General features: G+C 43.2%; 1 protein-coding gene across 2 annotated transcripts in view; it reads left to right on the top strand.

Moving 5' to 3' along the window:
* The window catches only part of Pde7b (phosphodiesterase 7B), a 320,744-nt gene extending 301,795 nt beyond the window's left edge, over positions 1 to 18,949 (top strand). For both annotated transcript variants that reach the window (XM_057762340.1, XM_057762339.1), the window contains 4 exons: positions 3,048 to 3,192; positions 6,067 to 6,163; positions 9,176 to 9,256; positions 15,457 to 18,949. In XM_057762340.1, coding sequence (XP_057618323.1) covers positions 3,048 to 3,192; positions 6,067 to 6,163; positions 9,176 to 9,256; positions 15,457 to 15,671 — 538 coding nt within the window. In that variant the 3' untranslated portion in view covers positions 15,672 to 18,949. The remainder of the gene's footprint in view (positions 1 to 3,047; positions 3,193 to 6,066; positions 6,164 to 9,175; positions 9,257 to 15,456) is intronic.
* The last annotated feature ends 1,132 nt before the right edge of the window (positions 18,950 to 20,081 follow it).

Below are 20,081 nucleotides of genomic sequence, written 5' to 3'. Positions count from 1 at the left end.
TGTGATACTCTGGATTTTAAAGATTGTTTTTCTGAGAAGCCATACTTAACCTGTGTTGCCACTGATAACAAAAGAATCTACCAACAAACTATCTCCCAAATTGAGCTGTATCTTTTATTATATTTTGAAATATTTGGAAGTTTTCACAAGTATGTGTGTGCATTGGGGCTGGAGAAATGGCTCAGAGGTTAAGAGCATTGACTGTTCTTCCAAAGGTCCTGAGTTCAATTCCCAGCAACCACATGGTGGCTCACAACCATCTGTAATGGTGCCCTCTTCTGGCCTGCAGGCATACACACAGAAAGAATATTGTGTACATAATAAATAAATAAATATTAAAAAAAAAAAGTATGTGTGTGCACACGCATGGAAGAGCTTCTCATTCAATCACCATGAATCTTTTGCTCAAGCTGACACTGAAACTTTTTAAGTATTTACCAGTTGCTGCTATTCATTTTAGAGCCCTTATTTTTACTCTTTCCCCATTTTTGTCACTGCTATTCATTTGTAAGAACTCTATATTACATATAGTAACTTCTTATAGATTATAAATATTAACTTGAAGTTCTTTATTTGTCTTTCAGTTTGACTCACAAAACAATTCTAAAGATAATGTTATAATTTTTACTATAAATTTAATAACTGCTCATATTTTTAAATGCATGCAACATTGAAAAATATAAAGAAAAGGAGAATCAACCATTATTCTACTTTACATCTGACTTACTCTCTGTTACCACAGAGATCACACTTTACATTCATTGTGTCCTCTTTCTTATGCAGTAAAACATAACATTTCTGCATATCAATAAATATACTACTTAGCAGTTGTATAGCATGAATGCAACTGCAATAATCTCCTACTCGTGAATTATTTCTTCCTAAAATGTTTGTTATTATAAGCAAAAAGGCAAGCATCTTTATATCACATACCTTCCTAGCCATCTCCTTGTTAACATGTGAATATAAACTTGTACACAAGCTTTAATCACTTCATTTCCGCCATCAAACGATTTTGAGGCTAATTTCTCAGTACCCCCCAGACTCACTGCACTAATTTATATAATAAACCAAAGATGAACACACACCATGATGCAGCCATTTCACTCCTGACTAAGCACCCAAGATCACCTTCTGCACCCGTGTAACTGGAAGTACAGAAGCATGGTTATTGGGCATTTTTGATAATAGTCAAAAACTAGAAGCAACTGAAGTGACCATCAAAAATGGATAGACACATTAAAGTATATTGTTAAAATGGAATACAACATAATAATGAAAATTATGTACTAGAGCCTACCTGTCAACATGGATGAATTTCAAAACATAATTTCAAGTCAAAAAGACAAGACATGAACCGGACATAGTGGCATAATGCATAGTGGCATAATTCCAGCATTTGGGGCATGGAGGCAGAAATATCATAAGTTCAAGGTCAGCCTCACTACATAATAAGTTAAGGCCTTGCCTGGATTATATGGAACCCTGTCTCAAAACAACATCAACAGAGGTAAATTGTTTTAATCAATGACCCTACACCAATGTACATACTGGAAGTACCAACTGGATTCAAGTTAACCAAAAAAGGGCATGAAACTGAAAAAGAGGTAGATCAGGATGAAGGACCTGAGAAGAAATGAAGGGGAAAGACTAGGGAGAACTTGGTGAAAACAAATTGTACACATGTATGAAATTCTCAAAGAATAAAAAATATGGTTAAAGAAATAAGTAGTACAAAGCCTACCCACAAAAGGGGGTGAAGGCAAGCTGTATTACTATATACTACATATATAGTATATACCATATAACAAAGTCTGAAAGTGGCTAAAATTAAATCATTTTATTAAACATGAATGATGGAACCAGTAGAAGAAGAAGAAGAAGAAGAAGAAGAAGAAGAAGAAGAAGAAGAAGAAGAAGAAGAAGAAGAAGAAGAAGAAGAAGAAGAAGAAGAAGAAGAAGAAGAAAGCAAAGAGCAAGGAGGTGGTTCCAGCAGGCTTGCTGGAGAAGGAGGGCGTGGAAGAGCCAGTGGGATGGCCTAGGACACTGGCAATGCTCTTTGAGTGGGTGGTGATGACAAAGTCACCTTGACTCATTAAACGGCACAGCCACTTTCTCTGCACCCTGCTTCGATACTGCCCATTTCTAAAGGTGAACTTTAAATAGTTACCGCTCCGTCCTTCCTTCTCCTGATCGGCTTCAACACGAGAAACAAAGCTTTAACCTGTACTGTTTTTGTAAAATGCCCCATTTCTCCTGTGCCATTTGTATGCTCAGGTGTCTCTTGTCTGTTTGTTTGCAATGGTGTCTTAATGACCCGGATTTGCCTTTAAGTTCTACTGTCTCTTTCCGGCCTGTCTATTTTGTGTTATTACTGACTCATTCCATCCCACAGTACCGTCATCATTGCATCTTTCTAATTATGATCGTTAGGCTGGGAAAGATGGCTCATTGGTTAGCAGCACTTACCGCTCTTCCAGAGGACAGGAGTTCAGTGCCCAGCACCCACATCAAGCAACTCACAATCTTTAGTAACCAGGGAATCTAATACCCTCTTCTGGTCACTATGGATATTGTAATGCAAGATAATACACAGACATAGAAGCACAAATAATAACAGATGGACATAAATATTTTTAAACATTAAAACTATTGCTGCCACCTTCTCTGTCTCTATGAACATCTTAATGTTTTATCTACTTTGAAATTTCAAAAGGCACGAGCCAAACATTTATGATTTTTCTAAGTCTTTTATGTCCCCTTAAAGCATGCCTTTCTTTTACTCTTTCAGCTCTTCCCCCATGGCATCTGTGGGAATGTGGAATGAACATAACTTTATTTGGCTAATGTTTGAGTCTCTCTGTGCAGCTCTGACACACCCCTGTGCAAGGACAGAAGACTTACTCTCAGGTTGTGAGGGACCAGGGTGCTGTGTGATAAATAAATTACAGGTTAAAATGGCAAGCCGCGCGACGATGAGACACTCAGTCATCCGAGTGGGACTGAATTTGTGAGTGTGTGTTTCTCTTTTGTTCTTGTGGATGCAGACAGGATATTGAACAGCAGCTGGGCTCCCTGATCTTGGCCACAGACATCAACAGACAGAATGAGTTTCTCACCCGCTTGAAAGCCCACCTCCACAATAAAGACTTGAGACTGGAGAATGTACAAGACAGACACTTTATGCTTCAGGTAAGCAACAGAAGCCGTCAGCCTAGCCAAGTGAAAACACTTGGGGCTGCAATCGATGGTTTTAGCACGTTTTGAGGAGGCGCTCTAATGCATGGGGAAGTTGGAGTGGTGACCTACTTTATTAAAAAGCTTGGAAAGAGATGCAGCTGCTAAGTATTTTCCAAGCACAAGCAAAATCAAGGCTTCAGAAAGTGGATGGAAAAAAATCTCATTCTTCCTTGCTTGGTAACTGCCTCATCACAAAGTAACCTCGATGGAAGACTGCGCATATCAGTAAGTGTATAACCCTCAGGCTTGGTTGCTTTTCGACTACCGTAAAGAGATGCCAAAGAAACTTCGGGAAGAAAACATGTCACGAGAGGTTTGATTACTATTTCAGAGGGTGGGTCCATGACAATTGTGGCAGAGAGTCTGGCAATGTGCATAAGTGTGGTGCTGGAACAGTCGCTGAGGGCTTAGCTGTTGAGACAACAACAACGAGGCAGAGAGAGAGAAAGAGAGCCAACTGGGAATGGCCAAAAGCCCATCCCCGGGGACACACTTCCTCCAACAAGGCCACACCTCCTACTCCTTCCCAAGCAATTCCACTCAAATATATGAGCCTATGGGGGCCATTCTCATTCAAACCACCACAGTCTTGTATAGATAGTTCCTGCTATACAAAAAGGAAAAAACAGTGCTGGGAGTCACATCCAAAAGGGGCAGCCTTGACCAAGAATGCCACAGCAAGGACTCTACCCCAAGCTACCCATATCCCAAGCATTTACCATGTTCTGTGTCTTGACAGAGCGTTAATCAGTGCGACACCTGTGCCATGGAAGGACTGCTTCTGTCATCTGAGAGGATATTATGTGAATCACAATGCCACCAAACCCTGAAAAGCCCTTAGCTTTCCTTCACCCAAGGCCTGGCCAGATCGGCTTTGCCTTCTTTTTTTTCTATACCTAAGCTCTTGCTCAGGAGAGGTTTATGGCTTTTCAGATACAAACATATACATTGAATTGAATCAAATAGTTGAATTGGATCAAGCCCAATCCTTTCTGCTTTACTCCATAAGAAGCCATTTATGATGCAAGAAGGGAGATATATTAGACCTCAGGACTAGAAGTTTGACCCAATATCCAAATCAGAGCCTTCCTTCTGCTTTCTCTCATCTTCCTGTCCTTTTGGCATAGATGACTGCATGCCTGGATGTGGACCCTGGCTTACCTAGACAGACCAACTACAACCAGAAACTGGACCATAGTCACTTATCCCAGGCCTTTCACGGGTCGCTACCCAGAGTACTCCATCCATACCAGCCCTGCTTCCAGCTGTAGGAATATACCCTCACACACACTTCTCTTTTTATTCTAATAGATTTGCCTTTATTTTTTCCTTGTTTTTATTGAGCTATATATTTTTCTCCCCCGCCTCCCACCCCACTTCTTTCTAAACTACTATTCGCTTACCTAAGTGCTCAAAGATTAGTACCCTACTGCCAAAGATGAGCCAGGGGTTGACTCATACCAACTTGTAACTGAAATATTTGGCCCTGCATTGCAAAAGAAAGTCTTGCTAACTCAACAGAATCTTTAAAATCCTTAAAAGGACCTCTGCCCCCTACCTATGCCAACACATGCGCTGCTGCCCCTGCTGACCAAAGAAAACAGCTGGGGTTATGGCTTAGTGTCATCCAAGGCTCTCCCAGACCCAACACTCCGGTCCACTCTGATATAAGGAACTGGGTCACAGCAATGAGCATTGCTAGTGAGCAGGTCTCCTGGCAGCCGTCGCTTAGTTGCTGGTCAGGAGAACCCACACGCCTGGGACTTCAAGGTGACTCCGCTAGGATCATCACTACAGACAAACCTGAGAGGCACCTCAGATCCAGAGCCATGTACAGCAGCCCAAGAAGCCCTGACTTAGCCAGGCAAACACAAGACTCCTAGGTTTAGCATGACATAGTACTTTGTTTTTTGTTTTTTTTTTTTTTATTTATTAAAGATTTCTGCCTTCTCCCCGCCACCACCTCCCATTTCCCTCCCCCTCCCCCATCAAGTCTCCCTCCCTCATCATCCCTAAGAGTAATCCGGGTTCCCTGCCCTGTGGGAAGTCCAAGGACCACCCACCTCCATCCAGGTCTAGTAAGGTGAGCATCCAAACTGCCTAGGCTCCCACAAAGCCAGTACGTGTAGTAGGATCAAAAACCCATTGCCATTGTTCTTGAGTTCTCAGTAGTCCTCATTGTCCATTATGTTCAGCAAGTCCGGTTTTATCCCATGCTTTTTCAGACCCAGGCCAGCTGGCCTTGGTGAGTTCCTGATTTGGCTGGCAGGCTGAGCTTACTTACACTAACACAGACATGTAAACGCAAACACAATTTAAGAGATGTATGGACAGTGTCCACATAAGAGTGACTTCCAGATGATTGTACTTGAGTCTGGCCAGATCCCTGTAACGACCTGCCACAGAGGGCTGGGACAACAGATGGAACCAGACCAGGGCTTTCATTGGCCTGCCCACCCCCAAGTCTTCTCCAGGAAGCTCTGTACCCTTAGAGGTAGACTCGCCTCCCTCGCTGCTATAAAATGGGAGCTCTGATGAAGGATTTTATGCAGTTGTGGATAACAGTTGTTTCCTGAGAAGGAACTTTACAGAATGCTGGGAAAGCCTTCCGCAAACAGGTTCTTGGAACCCGAGACAGACAGGCAGACCTCCTGGGCCTTTTGGCTTGGGGGTACATTTGCACTTGAGAAGGCATGCTGGGAAGGCGCTCTGTAAACACGAGCTTGGTACCAGGAGACAAGTAAGCCTTACAGGCCATTCAGCCTGGGGTACATTTGCAGTTGAAGACACCCTCTGACTTTCTCTCCCTACCCTGTCCTTTCTTAGATTGCCTTGAAGTGTGCTGACATTTGCAATCCGTGTCGAATCTGGGAGATGAGCAAACAGTGGAGTGAAAGGGTCTGTGAAGAATTCTACAGGCAAGGTTAGTAGATCCCACAGCAGACGAGTTCTTTCCCCTTCTCACTATGAACAATGATCCGAATAAAACAGGAACGGCTAGTCTGTCATGACATTTGCTCTTTCATTAACTCCGATTATCCTAACCTTTTTTTGTAACTCTCTTGTGAACCATGCAACCCTTTCATGGGGAAGAGAAGTTTAAATAAATATCACTGACTACAATGAAAGCAGGTAATAACAAGATACAATGCAATGAATGAAAGCAAGATACGCACACACAATTATACACATACATATATACATGTATGTATGTATGTGTGATAGGCAGTTCAGTTTTTGCCCTGACCTTCCTTTTAAAATGAGCTGAGTAAAGTCTAAAGGCTAAGCACTGTTTGGAGGTCAAGGTCTTCCATCCTGAGAGAAGGATTTGGAGCCTTTTGTATGCCTTTTTCTCAGGTTCTTAAAGTTTCCAATGAAATAGCTCAAAGTTAGCCAAGAATTGAACTAAATCATTTGAATATAGTTTCAACAATAACAAATGCGAATATTTCTGTGAAAAGACAAACGGCCCTAAGGTAGGGCATAATTTTTCAAAGATCGCCTGCCTTCAGAAGGCAGTCAGTAAATTAGCAAGCAGAATCCCGACGTTGGGTGGGATGTAGACATTTAAACACAGCCTTGTTTCTTCAGGCTGGGTTTCAACATTCAGGATGTTTGTTCGGGCATCAGCAGTGCCCTCATGCTAGTGACAGGATCAGGTTTAAGAGGCTGGGAACAAATAAAGCTTAAAGTGTCCCACATACCAGCTCCTCAGGGAGGTCAAACAGCAACCATGAGCCTTTTAGAAAAATGTCCACTGAGAGATGTGTCAATGGCATGGTGATGGTTCTACAGACAGAAGGCAAAGGAGGGATGAGTTCACACAGGGGCAGAAGGGTTTGCTCACTGACACTCTGGGAGCAAAAGTGCTCGTGGAACTCTTATGACAAGCGTCCAGCATGAGTCATTGGAAGTTCAAAACTCAGTTCTAGTTGACCGAGACGTAAAGTCTCCACTGAGGTCAGAACAAAAGGGAGCACAATGAAGCTGGAGCAGAGAGCTTTCAGAGTAAGCAGGGTGTGATTCACGGTGTGATACATAAACTATTGAAACAGCAGTGGGAGAGGAGGCGGGGGCTACAGCGTTGAACATCAAGGTTCTTCTCTGCCCCACTTGCTTTTAATTCAGTTACGTGCTGTGGTTGGTGTCAGTTGTGGTTCAACCCTTTAACTTGCTCATCTGACACTTTCCTTAGACGCTAAGCAACTTGGGGCAATTGTCATATCACTTGGGCAGACATGGAGTTCCGAATCAGGTGACTAAGAGGAACTCACGGCACCAAGCAATAAGGTGACCTATAATATTTCTAGGCAAAAACTAACCCTAGTTAGATCTGTGTATGCAGCGCAATAACATGGAAAGGCCTGGAGTGTTTGTCTCTGCCATTGCTACAGCGGATCTTTCGCACACGCTGGATATTCCCTGGCAGACAAAGGAACTTAGGAACAGACCAGCTCATAGCCAGATCCAGCTAACAGCCTTGTCGTCCGGTAGAAGTCCTGTTTGTTTTGAGAATGCTGCATTCTGCTCACCCAAATAATCTTCATTCCATATCGAATATTCTTTTAACTTTATAGTTTCCATCATCTTAACTGATCCCATTCTGGATTTCAATGAAAGATTTGGACTCATGCCAACTCACCCCCCCCCTGCCCCTGGCAGTCAGCCTTCTAGCAACAGTTCTAGATGACTGTCTCTTTTGCTGTTGTTGTCACCGTGCTGTTGCTGTTGTTTTGAGATGGGGTCTTGATATGTAACAGAGATAGATCTCCAAATCACAACCCGTTTGCCTCAGGTTCTAGAATGTGGGCGTTGTGAGCATGGGCCACTATGCCCAGATAGGACAAACATCATGGCTATAACACATCGTCAAACAAAGAAAAATCCTTTAAATTCAGGTTTCAGACACAGGAGAGAGGAAAATGGTAGCCTAAGAATTAGGAAAATGTCAGATCCTCAGAAGGACAAACATTAAGAAGGTAAAATTTCTTTACATAAGTTGTGAATATGGACTGAGATCTCCACAATTAACCTAGTCTTTCAAAAAGGTTTTATTGAGCGTCCACCTCTAGCTTTGTCTAATTGTCAGTAAAATTTATTTTTATATAAATAATTCCACATAGGGGATGTTACAGTAGCCACAAAGGAATATAGCTGGTTTACAGTGTCTACCTCCCAAATGCTAATCAGCAACATTTCTGGAGAAGAAAGACTGTTTGCTTTTTCGTTTTCTACCTTGTGCATTGGTTAGTAGAATTCCCGAAGAATACAAGTGTTTCATACTTGTCTGTTGAGAAAGAGAAAGACTAAACCAATCTCGCGGGAAGACATGCAATACAACGGTAGAGACCTATCATGGAAGAGCCAGTGCTGACAGGGTGGGATTGAGCTGGGTTTTGAAGGCAGGCGCTGCGCTCCACTTTCTAATATGCTATCTCTGAGGCTTATGTGGTAAGCTAAATTTTAATTAGTTGTCATGTAAAAAGAAATTAAAATTTTAGTTCCTAGTGTGTTGGACACACTTCAAGGAGTTCCCAGAATGGACTAGGCAGAAAGCATTTCCATCTATGAAAATGGCAAGGACTCCTGCCACCAAGCCTGACAATGCAAGTGCGAGTCCCACACTTGACATGGTGAAGAGGAGAGTCTCTACCTAAAGGTTGTGCCCCACCTTCTCCACTTATGCATCATGCGCACGCGCACACACACAGACACAGAGAGAGAGAGAGAGAGAGAGAGAGAGAGAGAGAGAGTAAATAGATATTACTCAAATGAGCCATTGTTAACGATCATTGATGCCCTTGGTTTTTACCTTTTTTAGACAAGCTCCAAGAGCCAGTGGTCATAAAGGGTTCATGGTCATTCCAAGGGAAGGAACAGTAGCCTCCAACATCCTATGAATCTGAATTGCCATGTGTTTTTTCCTTCTTCTTAGGTGACCTTGAGCAGAAATTTGAACTGGAAATCAGTCCTCTTTGTAATCAACAGAAAGACTCAATCCCTAGCATACAAATCGGTGAGTTGGAATCTGTTTTTAATGAATAGCTTTGCACCTCTACCAGGAGTCACAAAATCATAAAAAATAATCATAATGACAACAACAACCACAACAGCACACCCTTCTAGAGATCTAAATGGCTGGACCAAGTGAAGACTTTAATCGTAACTGATCTTTTAGATAATCCTCAGTTGAGAAATTAGAATGATTAAGGTACGGATTTGTTATAGATCCTTAACTAACTTCATACTAAGTTATAGTATTACTTTGTGCTTTAGGATAGAATTAAGAATCAAGAGAAGCCCTATAGTACATACCTATAATCCAAGCACTTGGGATGATGAACCATTAAGATCATAAATTCAGATCCCGTATAGACTAGTAGCAAATTCAAAGTCGGACTGAGCTGCATAGTAAAACCCAGTCTAAAAAGCCAAGAGCTCAGAAGGTGACCCAGAGGTATAGCAATTGCATGCAATGTGCAAGGCCATGAACCCATCCCTAGCACTACAAAAAGAACAGAATCTATTGGCTGGAGCAATGGCTTGGTAGGTAAAGTGTTTGCTAGGCAAACTCCAGACTCACCAAGAGATCCTGTCTCAAAAGATATGGAGGAGTGGGTGGGGAAATGGCTCAGTCAGTATGCCTGCCTCACAGGTACACAAGCATGAAGACCTAAGTTCAGATTCCCAGAACCTACATAAGAAGCTAGGCACAGAAGCCAGCAAAGGGAAGTATCAGAGACAAAATGATCCCTGAAGTTCATTGGTCAGTCATCCTAGATGAATTAATGAGCTTCAGGTTGGGTAAGAGACCCTGTCTTAAAAAAATGGATAAATTGTTCAGGAATGAAGAGCACGTGACTGCCCTTGCAGAGAACCCGAGTTTGGTTGTTAGCACCCATGTCCAGTGTCTCCCAACTACCTCTGTGGGCACATGCACTCATGTGTCAATGCCCAGATACAGACACACACACATACATGTAAATTAAAATAAAACATATTTTTTTAATTTTTTAAGAATAATTTTAAAAATAAAGGTGAAGGACAATCTTGGAGAAATACCCAATTTACCTCTGGCTTCCACACACATACACGCACACACACACAAACATGCATGTGTAAATGTACATGCACACATATATGTATACACATATATGCACACATATGTGCACATGCACATGAATATACACATGTAAGCACGTGTACACATGCATATATACATGCACACATATGCACACAAATATGCACATGCATCCACACAAATGCAAACACAAGCACATGCGTGCACATAAATGCAAAACACATGTACAGACATTCACATGCATGAGAGCACATGCAAACACACACATATACACACAAAAATAAACAATAGTAATAAAAGAGAGAACAGCTGATAAAGACACCCATCTTTGACTTTTGGCTTCCAACTGCATGCACAGATACCTGTGTACCCACATGCACATATGCAACCACATGCACATGAGAACACACCACATTTACAAAGAATAAACTCTAGCCATTCACAGTCTTTTCAGGGTACTCTTCCCATGTAAGGCCTGAGATCCTAGAACCCTGCTGTCCCCTTGTGGCCAAATGTCAGCATTTCTTCTCTCTCGTTTTTAAAACTTATTTCAGTCATGTTCTCCCTTTCAAGTGTCAATTGTGGTAATCTGTTCAAGTATGTTCGCATTGCATGCAGAATGATTATTACTTTATCTAATTTCATTACACATAAGATCCTCACGCAGATCAAGTAGGCCAAATTTTACTTTCCTCACTTTAAGGAAGGAAATATTTTTTGCTCTACATCTTAAATCCCTTATTCCATCTCTATGTAAAGCTAGCCTTTCTTCTGGGAGTACTTCCATTGAAACCAAACAAAACTTCAACTCTTTTCCTTACCAAACTCCATCCTTGGCATCTAGCGGTTCGCGGCTTTGCACCTTTTCCCACAGACTCCACAGAGGCCTTCGCATCCATAGGGTTGCGAGTCTCCAAGCTCAGTGCCTTGGCGTTGGGAAGGGGCATCTGCAAAGATCGGCTGAAGAAGAAGAAAGTGAGAGCATGGAGGGAGAGAGAGAGGAGAGAGAGAGAGGAGAGAGGGAGAGGAGGAGAGAGAGGGGGGAAGAGAGAGAGAGAGGAGAGAGGGAGAGAGAGAGAGAGAGAGAGAGAGAGAGAGAGAGAGAGAGAGAGAGAGAGAGAACACTTCAAGAGCAAAGGGCAACTCAGAAACCAACAACAGAGACACAGCCTCAGCTTTCTTGAGAGAGTCCGGCCCTGCTTTGTGCTTTAGTTAGGAGGTTTTATGGGTATGGTTCCTAATTCTGAGACTCCCTTTATTAAACTCTGGATAGAAAGACTCTTGCCAGGTTACCATTTATAACACTTAGAGTCGTGCATTTCCCAAGTAGAAACCTTTACACGATTAAGCATACAGCCTAGATCTGGAGGGCAGGTCTGATTTCAGAGGTCTGTCCTGCTGTTGTTATGAGAACACACGTACATGTATTTTGTCTCATCGTATGTCCTGGTTTTCAGCCTAGTAATATGTGGTGGCCATAGATCCTGCCTCTAAAATGGAGTGGGTAGTGAATGAAAAGGGAACTCCTATGGCTACTACATCAGAATAACAATAAGAAAGAGAAAGGGAAGATGACTATAAAACAACACTCCGTTCATAAATCTTTCCCTGCCAGCTCTGGCAGGTTCAGGTCGGGAAGTGTGACAAGGTAAGTCAGACTGAATTGGGAAAATGATAAAGAGATAGAGGAGGCAAATGGATGTTGCAAGCTCTGGTGCACACCCACATACCCCTTCTCCACAGGATCCTATACAATGTAGCTATTTTTCTGTCTTGCCCGGCCCCCAAAGTGTCTGTTCTCATATTCTTGTTGTTGTTGTCCCTGGCTATTGTGTTGACTAATAGAAAAGAAACCTATAGTTGTCTTTAGTTTTGATAATGTATGCGATGAAATATGATCATATCTACCCCTTATCTCCCCCTCCAGAGCCCCCATCACACACATACCAACTTCATATCTATTTTTATGACCCAAGTTCATATAGAGCTGCCCATATGTCATGGATGTGGAACCATTCACCAAAGCCTGGAAAACCCAGTGGTTATATCCTTAATAAAAAATGATTCTCCCTGTCTCAGTAACTATCCAAAAGCAACTCAGTATGAGTAGGACCTAAAGGTCATCTATCCCATCTCTGCGTGGATTTTTAGCTGACTTGACTTTGTATAGGTCTTGTGTGAGTATCCATGGCTGCTGAGTTTACAATTCTGGTAGCCAAGTCATGGCCAGAGGATGGTATCTCCCAGCATCTCCCAGCATCTCCCAGCATCTCCCAGCATCTCCCAGCATCTCCCAGCATCTCCCAGCATCTCCCAGCATCTCCCAGCATCTCCCAGCAACCTCCCATTCCCTGAGTCTTACATTCGTTTTGTCTTCTATCCCACAATGCTCCCTAGGCCTTTGGGGATGAGAGAGTGGGATAATAAGATATCTCTCTCATTTAATATTGAATGCTCAGTCTCTCATTCTTAGCACCCTGACTAATTGTGTCTTTCTCCACCAACTGTTGTCCACTGCAGAAGGAAGCTTCTCTCACCAAGGTCGAGAGCAGCGCAGACCTAAAGGGATAAACACAAATATTTAGAAGACAATTTGATGCATGAACATTTAACAAAGCAATAAGTTCTACCCTAGGGCCCGTGGCCTCTGTAGCCTTGAACTTTTGATTAGGATTGCAATGCCAGACAAGAAATTCTTTCCTGTGGAACAGGTCTCAAATCCAATCAGAAAGCAGTTAGTTAACTGGTAACGTTCATGCCACGGGTGTGCTGGAAGGCACAGCTTGTCTGGCAGGTTAACATTGCAGCACACAGGGACAAGCACTGGGTTAAAAGACATCAGTCCCCTCTCTCCAAAGCTGCCTGCTTAATACCTTCTGGCACACTGAAAGCTGGCAACCAAGGAGGAAGTTTCCAAGTTGAGAGTTCTCTATAGCCTCCATCCAAATTGTGTGGTATCTTCAGCAATACAGTCTTTTTTTTTTTTTTTTTTTTTTTTTTGGTTTTTCGAGACAGGGTTTCTCTGTAGCTTTGGAGCCTGTCCTGGAACTAGCTCTTGTAGACCAGGCTGGCCTCAAACTCCCAGAGATCCGCCTGCCTCTGCCTCCCGAGTGCTGGGATTAAAGGCGTGCGCTACCACTGCCCGGCATAGCAATAGAGTCTTAACCATATAATTGTGGTGGGTAACCTGGGCAATGGCAATAACCTTCAGGGTTTCAGAGACCCCCCTGGGTCATAGGTCAGTGTTCCATGCCTTGTACTGCAATTTTCATTTAATAACCCATGTCTTCTGAGAGATGCAGTGCCCACCCATGCAGGGCAATTCCATTCAAACTCTCTCTCTCTTTTTTAAAGTTGTATTTTGAAATTAGACTGTTAATAAATGGGTTTCCATGAGGCTTTTTTATACACCATTTAGTTCTGGTTAAGCCATCCACTATCCCCTTTCTTTGCTCCATCTCCCCAGGAGATAGCTCAGTGGTGAAAGTCTTTATAGAGCAATCTCTATCTCTCTGTCTCCCATCGCGACCTAAAATGATACTTTCCCGAGTGCGAGTCTTAGGGTTGCTTTTCTGTGGAAGTAGTTCATATTTGCCCAAAAGGACGGAGCACTTTCCTCCCCTTCTCCCACACTTCTTCACTCCTCTCCTCCCTCCATCATTTTTAAAAGATAGGAAATCAATTCATCTCTTATTTGTAGAATGTATAGGAAGAAAAAGAAGAAGAAAAAGGTTTCCTTCAACCTGCCCTATAAAGCCACCATCCCTCCCTACCCTGCCCACCACACCGGAAGGTACAGTAAGCTCATCCCTGGAGGAGTGAGATTGGCAGCAACTGAGGGGCAGCCCCTCGAGCCCTTCTGATGCTTACTCCGACTTTAAAATCACTTTCCTAGCTAGAGTAAAAAGCCTTCGCAGAAGATCAGCACAGATCAGAGGTAATTCCACGGTAGCAGCAGGGGGAAATGAGTTGAATATTTTTTTTAATGTTAGAACTGTAACTGTTCTCTTAGGAAGCGGCACTTTCTAAAATTCATACTTTGACTTTGAGAAGGCTATCATTTTCCAATTTTTTCAAAAAAAAAAAAGTCAGATATCTAAATTCAAGAGTAGCAAGTACTTACAGTCCACGTACTTATTAAATATAAAGTGTTAGTTGCTGGAAAAATTATTACACACAAAAACATGTGCCATTTTCTTCATATTTCCATCTCAATGAAGTACAATGAAACCGAGATAAATGCAAGTTTATGGTAATTCCAAATACTCCACACTATACAGAAAGTTATCTTTGTTTAAGAGATCATGCTTAATGTGAAAAACACATTAAAAATAAGACAGGATTAGACCACGATGAGTGTTTGATGATGAAAAGAACAGAAACTTTATCTGGACATGAGTGTAGAATCCGGTATCCTCAGCACTCTGGAGATAGAGACGGCAGGGTCGAGATGAGTTCAAGACCAGCCAAGGCCACATAATGAGACCCTGTTGGGCAGGGGCTTTGACGGAGCTAGGAAGTCTAACATCAAACAGTCGTCTGCATTCACTAAAGCAGGATGACTTTTTGCAGCTAGGACTCTCTATCAAAGGGGCTGGGCATGTGCCCGTTGTAGAGCATTTACCTCACATGTGCCAAGTTGTGAGTTTAATCCTAGCTAGCACTGCTTTTTTAAAAAGTCTGCATTGACAATGAATGTTTAGAGCTGGGCGTGCCGGCACATGCCTATAATCTCAGCATCCCAGAGCCTAGGTTATATAGAGATACCTTGTCTCAAAAAAAAAAAATTAAAATTAAAACAAAACGCCACACAGACTGGTGTCATTGAAGGCAAGTCAATACGATAAAAATAATAATTTCAAAAGAAGTATCCCACTAGGTAATCAGAATGAATTATGACCAAATCCCTGGGGTCCTCAGCCATTTATTTTCTCCCCTCTCTGCCTGTCTTTTCTGGTTCCACACATTTTTCTCTGTCTCTCTCGCCTCTCTCTCTCCAAATAATAACAGTTAGACCGTGTCTTGTTTACCCACCTGTCCCTGGCAGAGTGCCCTGTGCGTCTCTGTCGTGTTTGTGAAGGAGGTGGGCCTGATCTCCCGTGGGGTGACCTCGCCTGTGACCTTGCATGTTGCAGGTTTCATGACTTACATCGTGGAGCCGCTCTTCCGGGAGTGGGCCCGGTTCACCGGGAACAGCACCCTGTCGGAGAACATGCTAAGCCATCTGGCCCACAACAAAGCCCAGTGGAAGAGCCTGCTGTCCACGCAGCACAGACGCAGGGGAAGCGGCCAGGACTCCGCGGCCCCCACATCTGAAACCCTGGAGCAGACGGAAGGCGCCACGCCCTAAGGCAGCGGGGTCTGCAGGAGCAAGGCCATCTGACGGCCCTCGCCACAAACCCACCACTCTGGGCTTCTAATGCCACCCGCCTGCCACTTACCGCCTCCCTTCATTGATCCAAGTGTACAGAAGCCATTGTCACCTCAGCATTAGCTGCCGAAATAAGCAGCTTCGTCCTGTCCCTGGAGCTGATCCTGGGGCTGCTGCCCCAACCGAAAAGACAGGGAGTGAGGAAGAGGTGCTTCTGCCATGTCCTGCTCTGGCCCTTGGTCACACTGACTGGCAGCAGCTCCTACGTCCAGAGCATTTTAGGGTTCGCCATCAGACCGCTGACCTGCATGACAACACCAGCAAACTTGGAACTGCGAGACTGGTCTTCGTGCCAGAGCACAAACGAGAGTGTGAGAGAAAGTACCTTCTATTTTAATAATAATTATTATTATAAAATAATAATGAATCTTTTTAACTTTTCTATTTCATGCACCAGGTAATGGGTCTAAATCTTTGGACTAAGATTACTCACTGTACCCAAACCTGTAGAGGGGGTTCATTGTTTTGCTATTGACTCTTTGCCACTTTTAGTCAGAGATTTGGCATCTTTGCGATTTACGACACCCCGTGTTTCCCCTCCCGGCTGGTAGAAGGTGCTGTACAGTTCATTCCTTTGCACCTCCGGCCAATCGATCTTTTACGGATTCAGTGACCTGTTTATATTCACATGTGTACATTTTCTGTAAATACCAAACGCTACTGATTCCCATGCCAAAATACACGAGTATTATGGGATTGCTACCTGTATAAACAATGGCACTGTGAACAGAATACTGTTAGTTTTAATACAAGAGAATGCATTTGTAAATATGGTATAGAGTTTATTAATATACTGTTGTTCGCAGATAAAGGCCTTAACTTTAAACATCTTTCCTCTTCCCAAAGCTGCCCAACTAAATCTTTAGGGACGTCTTTCTGAACTGCCTGTCCCCAGTCACCGTCTCTCTGCTCTCCTGCTAAGGTCACAAGCCGAAACTGAGTATCGTCTTGGAGGAGACTTTTTTTGGGGGGAAACTTCTCATGCATTCCTCTTGGGGCCGTAGTTTTTAGTCTATGGCACCAAGTATGGTTTCCTCAGAATAATGACACCCTTTCTGCAAGATGGAGGTGGCTTTCCGGTGCAGGAGTCTTGCACGCTGTTTTAGCAAGCCCGCCGATAAGCTTGTGTTTATGTGAGTCTTGCTAGAGAACACGGGGCGCATCAACCTCACAGGAGACATAGCAGGTCTCAACAGCCTCCTATGACCCTGCCATCTAAACCGTCAGAGAACTCCTGGCTCCCGTGCCGCACATTGTCTGTTATGGCTACAATACCAAAGTCCCTTTGGTCCGTGGTTGGTTGGTGTGCACTTCTTTGGTGTTGATAGTAACTGGAGATTTCCTTTTTTTTTCTATAGCTTCATGTGAACAACTGCCCAGTTCTTTAGCTGAATTTAACGTTATTTAAGGAAAGAAGCTATTTCAGTTTTATTAGAGACTTTACCCTCCTAGCAGGTCTTTGTGGTTCGTTAGGCTGTAGCCAGCAGAGTCAGCTGGGGATGCTGTTGCCACTCTTCTGAGGCCCTTGGCTGTAAAATCAAGTGCTTCGGCATCCTTACTCAGGCAAACTCTGCGCGTTGAGCCTTTTCTCTATGAGTTCTAGCATAACTAATGTTAGACGGGAGCTATCAGTGCTCCTTTTCTCTTACCGAACGTGGAACAAGAGAAGGAACATGTCGGCCGTAATCAAGCCACTTCTCAAGCTGATAAAAACAGCTAGCTCTCATTTCCTATGTGCAACCAATGTGGGTCTGTTTCTCCTGACAATACAAGTGAAATGTTAAAAGCTTGACTGGCCTGGAATATGTTCTTATAGAGAGATTGGGACTTGCAGATTTAAGGTTTTGGAGGGAATTGGAAAGTTGGATATATTTTTCATTGAAGTAGGCAACGTTGTCAGAAGGGGCGCTAAGGAAGGTATGAAGGACTTAGGAAATGGGTGGAGGATGCGTTGAAATTTCTGATATAGGGGAGAAGGGAGGTTGTGGGAACTTAACACTAACTTTTGTTTTCTGTAGCAGCTATGAACTGACTTACGTTTCTTTATTGCTATGGTATTCTGAGGGTCTGAGCTTAAGCAAGGCCTCAAACAAGATGGATGGATGGATGGATTCCTGCTTCAAACCCTCTCTTGGGGAGTGGGGCTGTAGTAGTCTGGTTTTATATATGTGAGATCATATAAAAGAAATCAATTGCTCAGGATGACAAAACAAAAATAGTAAAGAAAACATTGTTTTTAGCCAATGAAATCTCTCCCTGGAGTTAAGGAAGTAGAGTTTGCTTACATTATGATTATATTGTGAGTTAATTAGGATGGGGCATTCTTAGTAGTTCCAGGTTTATAGGGGAAGGATTTTCCTAAAGAGGAGTTAACAAATAAAACTACCAAATATCCAATCATTATAAGACACAAATCTATGAAAATCTGAGGTAAAGGGCGGCATGCCGCATACATAGATGCACCTTCCTTTTTCTGCCGCCTACAAACTTGAGCTCCACGTTTGTTGGCAAAAATTAACAGTGAAAGCTCTTCCTTTTCCTGCCTGCTAATGGCTCTCAGAAGAAGTTAGTACAAGTTGTCCAAGCAGTAGTGGAGACACGGCTCTTGATTCGTTGATTCGTGTGTCACTGCAGCTTTGAAGTCTCAACCTGTTAGTCCACCTAGCTCATGTTTAATTCCTTCGTTGCTTGGAAATGAAGGCCTCAAAGAACTGTTTTAGCAAGCCAAAGTCAAGATCTCCGAGAGAAAAAGAGAGAGAAAGGGTGGAGGGAGAATGAGTTCATCACTGTCGGGCATGATAATCAGAGCCTACTTTTCTTTACAGTCATTGAATAAAGTTAGACCTGATACGTGAAACCCCGCCAACCCATAGTTCCCTGTTAGGTTGAGTAAAACCTAGCATTTCTCTGTCTCCCCTCACCGCTTACAGCGTCCCACAAAGGGCCTCGGAGCACATCCGCAACCCCGTCTTCAGATAGCCCTCCCTCTAACACAGCTTGGTGACCTTTTGTGTTGAATCAGATATGCTCACTGACTTCGATGTGGTTATGAGCTTGTATCTCACTGTATTCCTCATGCCTTGTTCTTTTAAGAGCCATGTGTCATCTTGTGTACACATGTAAAGTTTAAAAAAAAAAAAACTTGTGAGTTTTGCTCAAAATGTGACCGAAATATTCATTGGCATGTCTATCCAGATGAACACTTAAAAATAAAGATTGTTTCTTTAAACTATCACAGTATAAAAATATCCTGATTCTCCCTCGATTGATACATTACCAGTCTACTAAATGGGAATGTTCCTGTTAGGCAATGTTCAAAGTGCACGGTGGTAAAAATGGTCTGTGCAACTCCTTCCTCCAGGGCTGCAGAAACGTCTGGAAAGAGACATCACTTACTCATCTAGCACCAAGTGAGGGAAACGGGCCACACTTAGGTTCTACGTTTTGCCAGAATCCTCCATTTTTCTGACTCACATTTCTCAGGCACACATATGAATGAGGATTAAAAACTACCATTAAATAGTCTCCATGCCCATCTTATTAAGATTGCTGTTCAGAATCCCCCTGATTGCTGAACGCCTCCCCATACAAAAGCAAAGCTACTTTTCAATCGTGGATGCCTACAGCATAGTCAAGACCAAAAGAGAGAGCACAGTGACATCCCAAGTAAAGGTCAGACATGACCCGGGCAAGCCCAGAAACCCGGCTGAAGCTGTCAAGTGGTTGAAACATGTAAGCAACTAACGTGTGATTCAGTCCTGGCTGAGGAGCCGCCACACACCTGAAGCTGTGTGGCATATCGTGGTCTGAAAGGACTGCGTCCTTCCAGTAGGATATGACTGGTGTCAAAGAGTCGTGTTACCAGGGACTGCTTCTTTTTTGTTTATTTTTGTCACGCTCTTTTTGGTTGCTTTGGAGATGGGGGTCTCACTCTGTAGACCTGTCTGGTCTCAAACTCAGAAATCCACCTGTTCTCTCTCCTGAGTGAAAGCTGGATTAAAGGCATGTGCGTGGACGTCCAGCCAGGGGATGCTTCATAAAAAATTGGTGTCAGGCCTATGACAGGGCAGATCAACCAAAGAGACCTCCTAGAGTGCAAACACTGGAGAAAAATAGGCTTCGGGGACAGAAACGAGTTTCAGTCTCAGTGTGATGAATAATAGTCACTCCAAAATTTTGTCCAGACCGTAAGGCTTTTCCTCATTCTGCTGTGGCAATTAAAAGAGAGTGCAGCCAGGCAGTGGTGGCGCACGCCTTTAATCCCAGCACTGGGGAGGCAGAGGCAGGCGGATCTCTGTGAGTTCGAAGCCAACCTAGTCTACAGAGCAA

The sequence above is a fragment of the Chionomys nivalis genome, chromosome 2, assembly GCF_950005125.1.
Source record: "Chionomys nivalis chromosome 2, mChiNiv1.1, whole genome shotgun sequence".
Lineage (NCBI taxonomy): Eukaryota > Metazoa > Chordata > Mammalia > Rodentia > Cricetidae > Chionomys > Chionomys nivalis.
The sequence above is the reverse complement of the archived record's forward strand: the minus strand, read 5'-3'. Positions and strand labels throughout refer to the sequence as shown.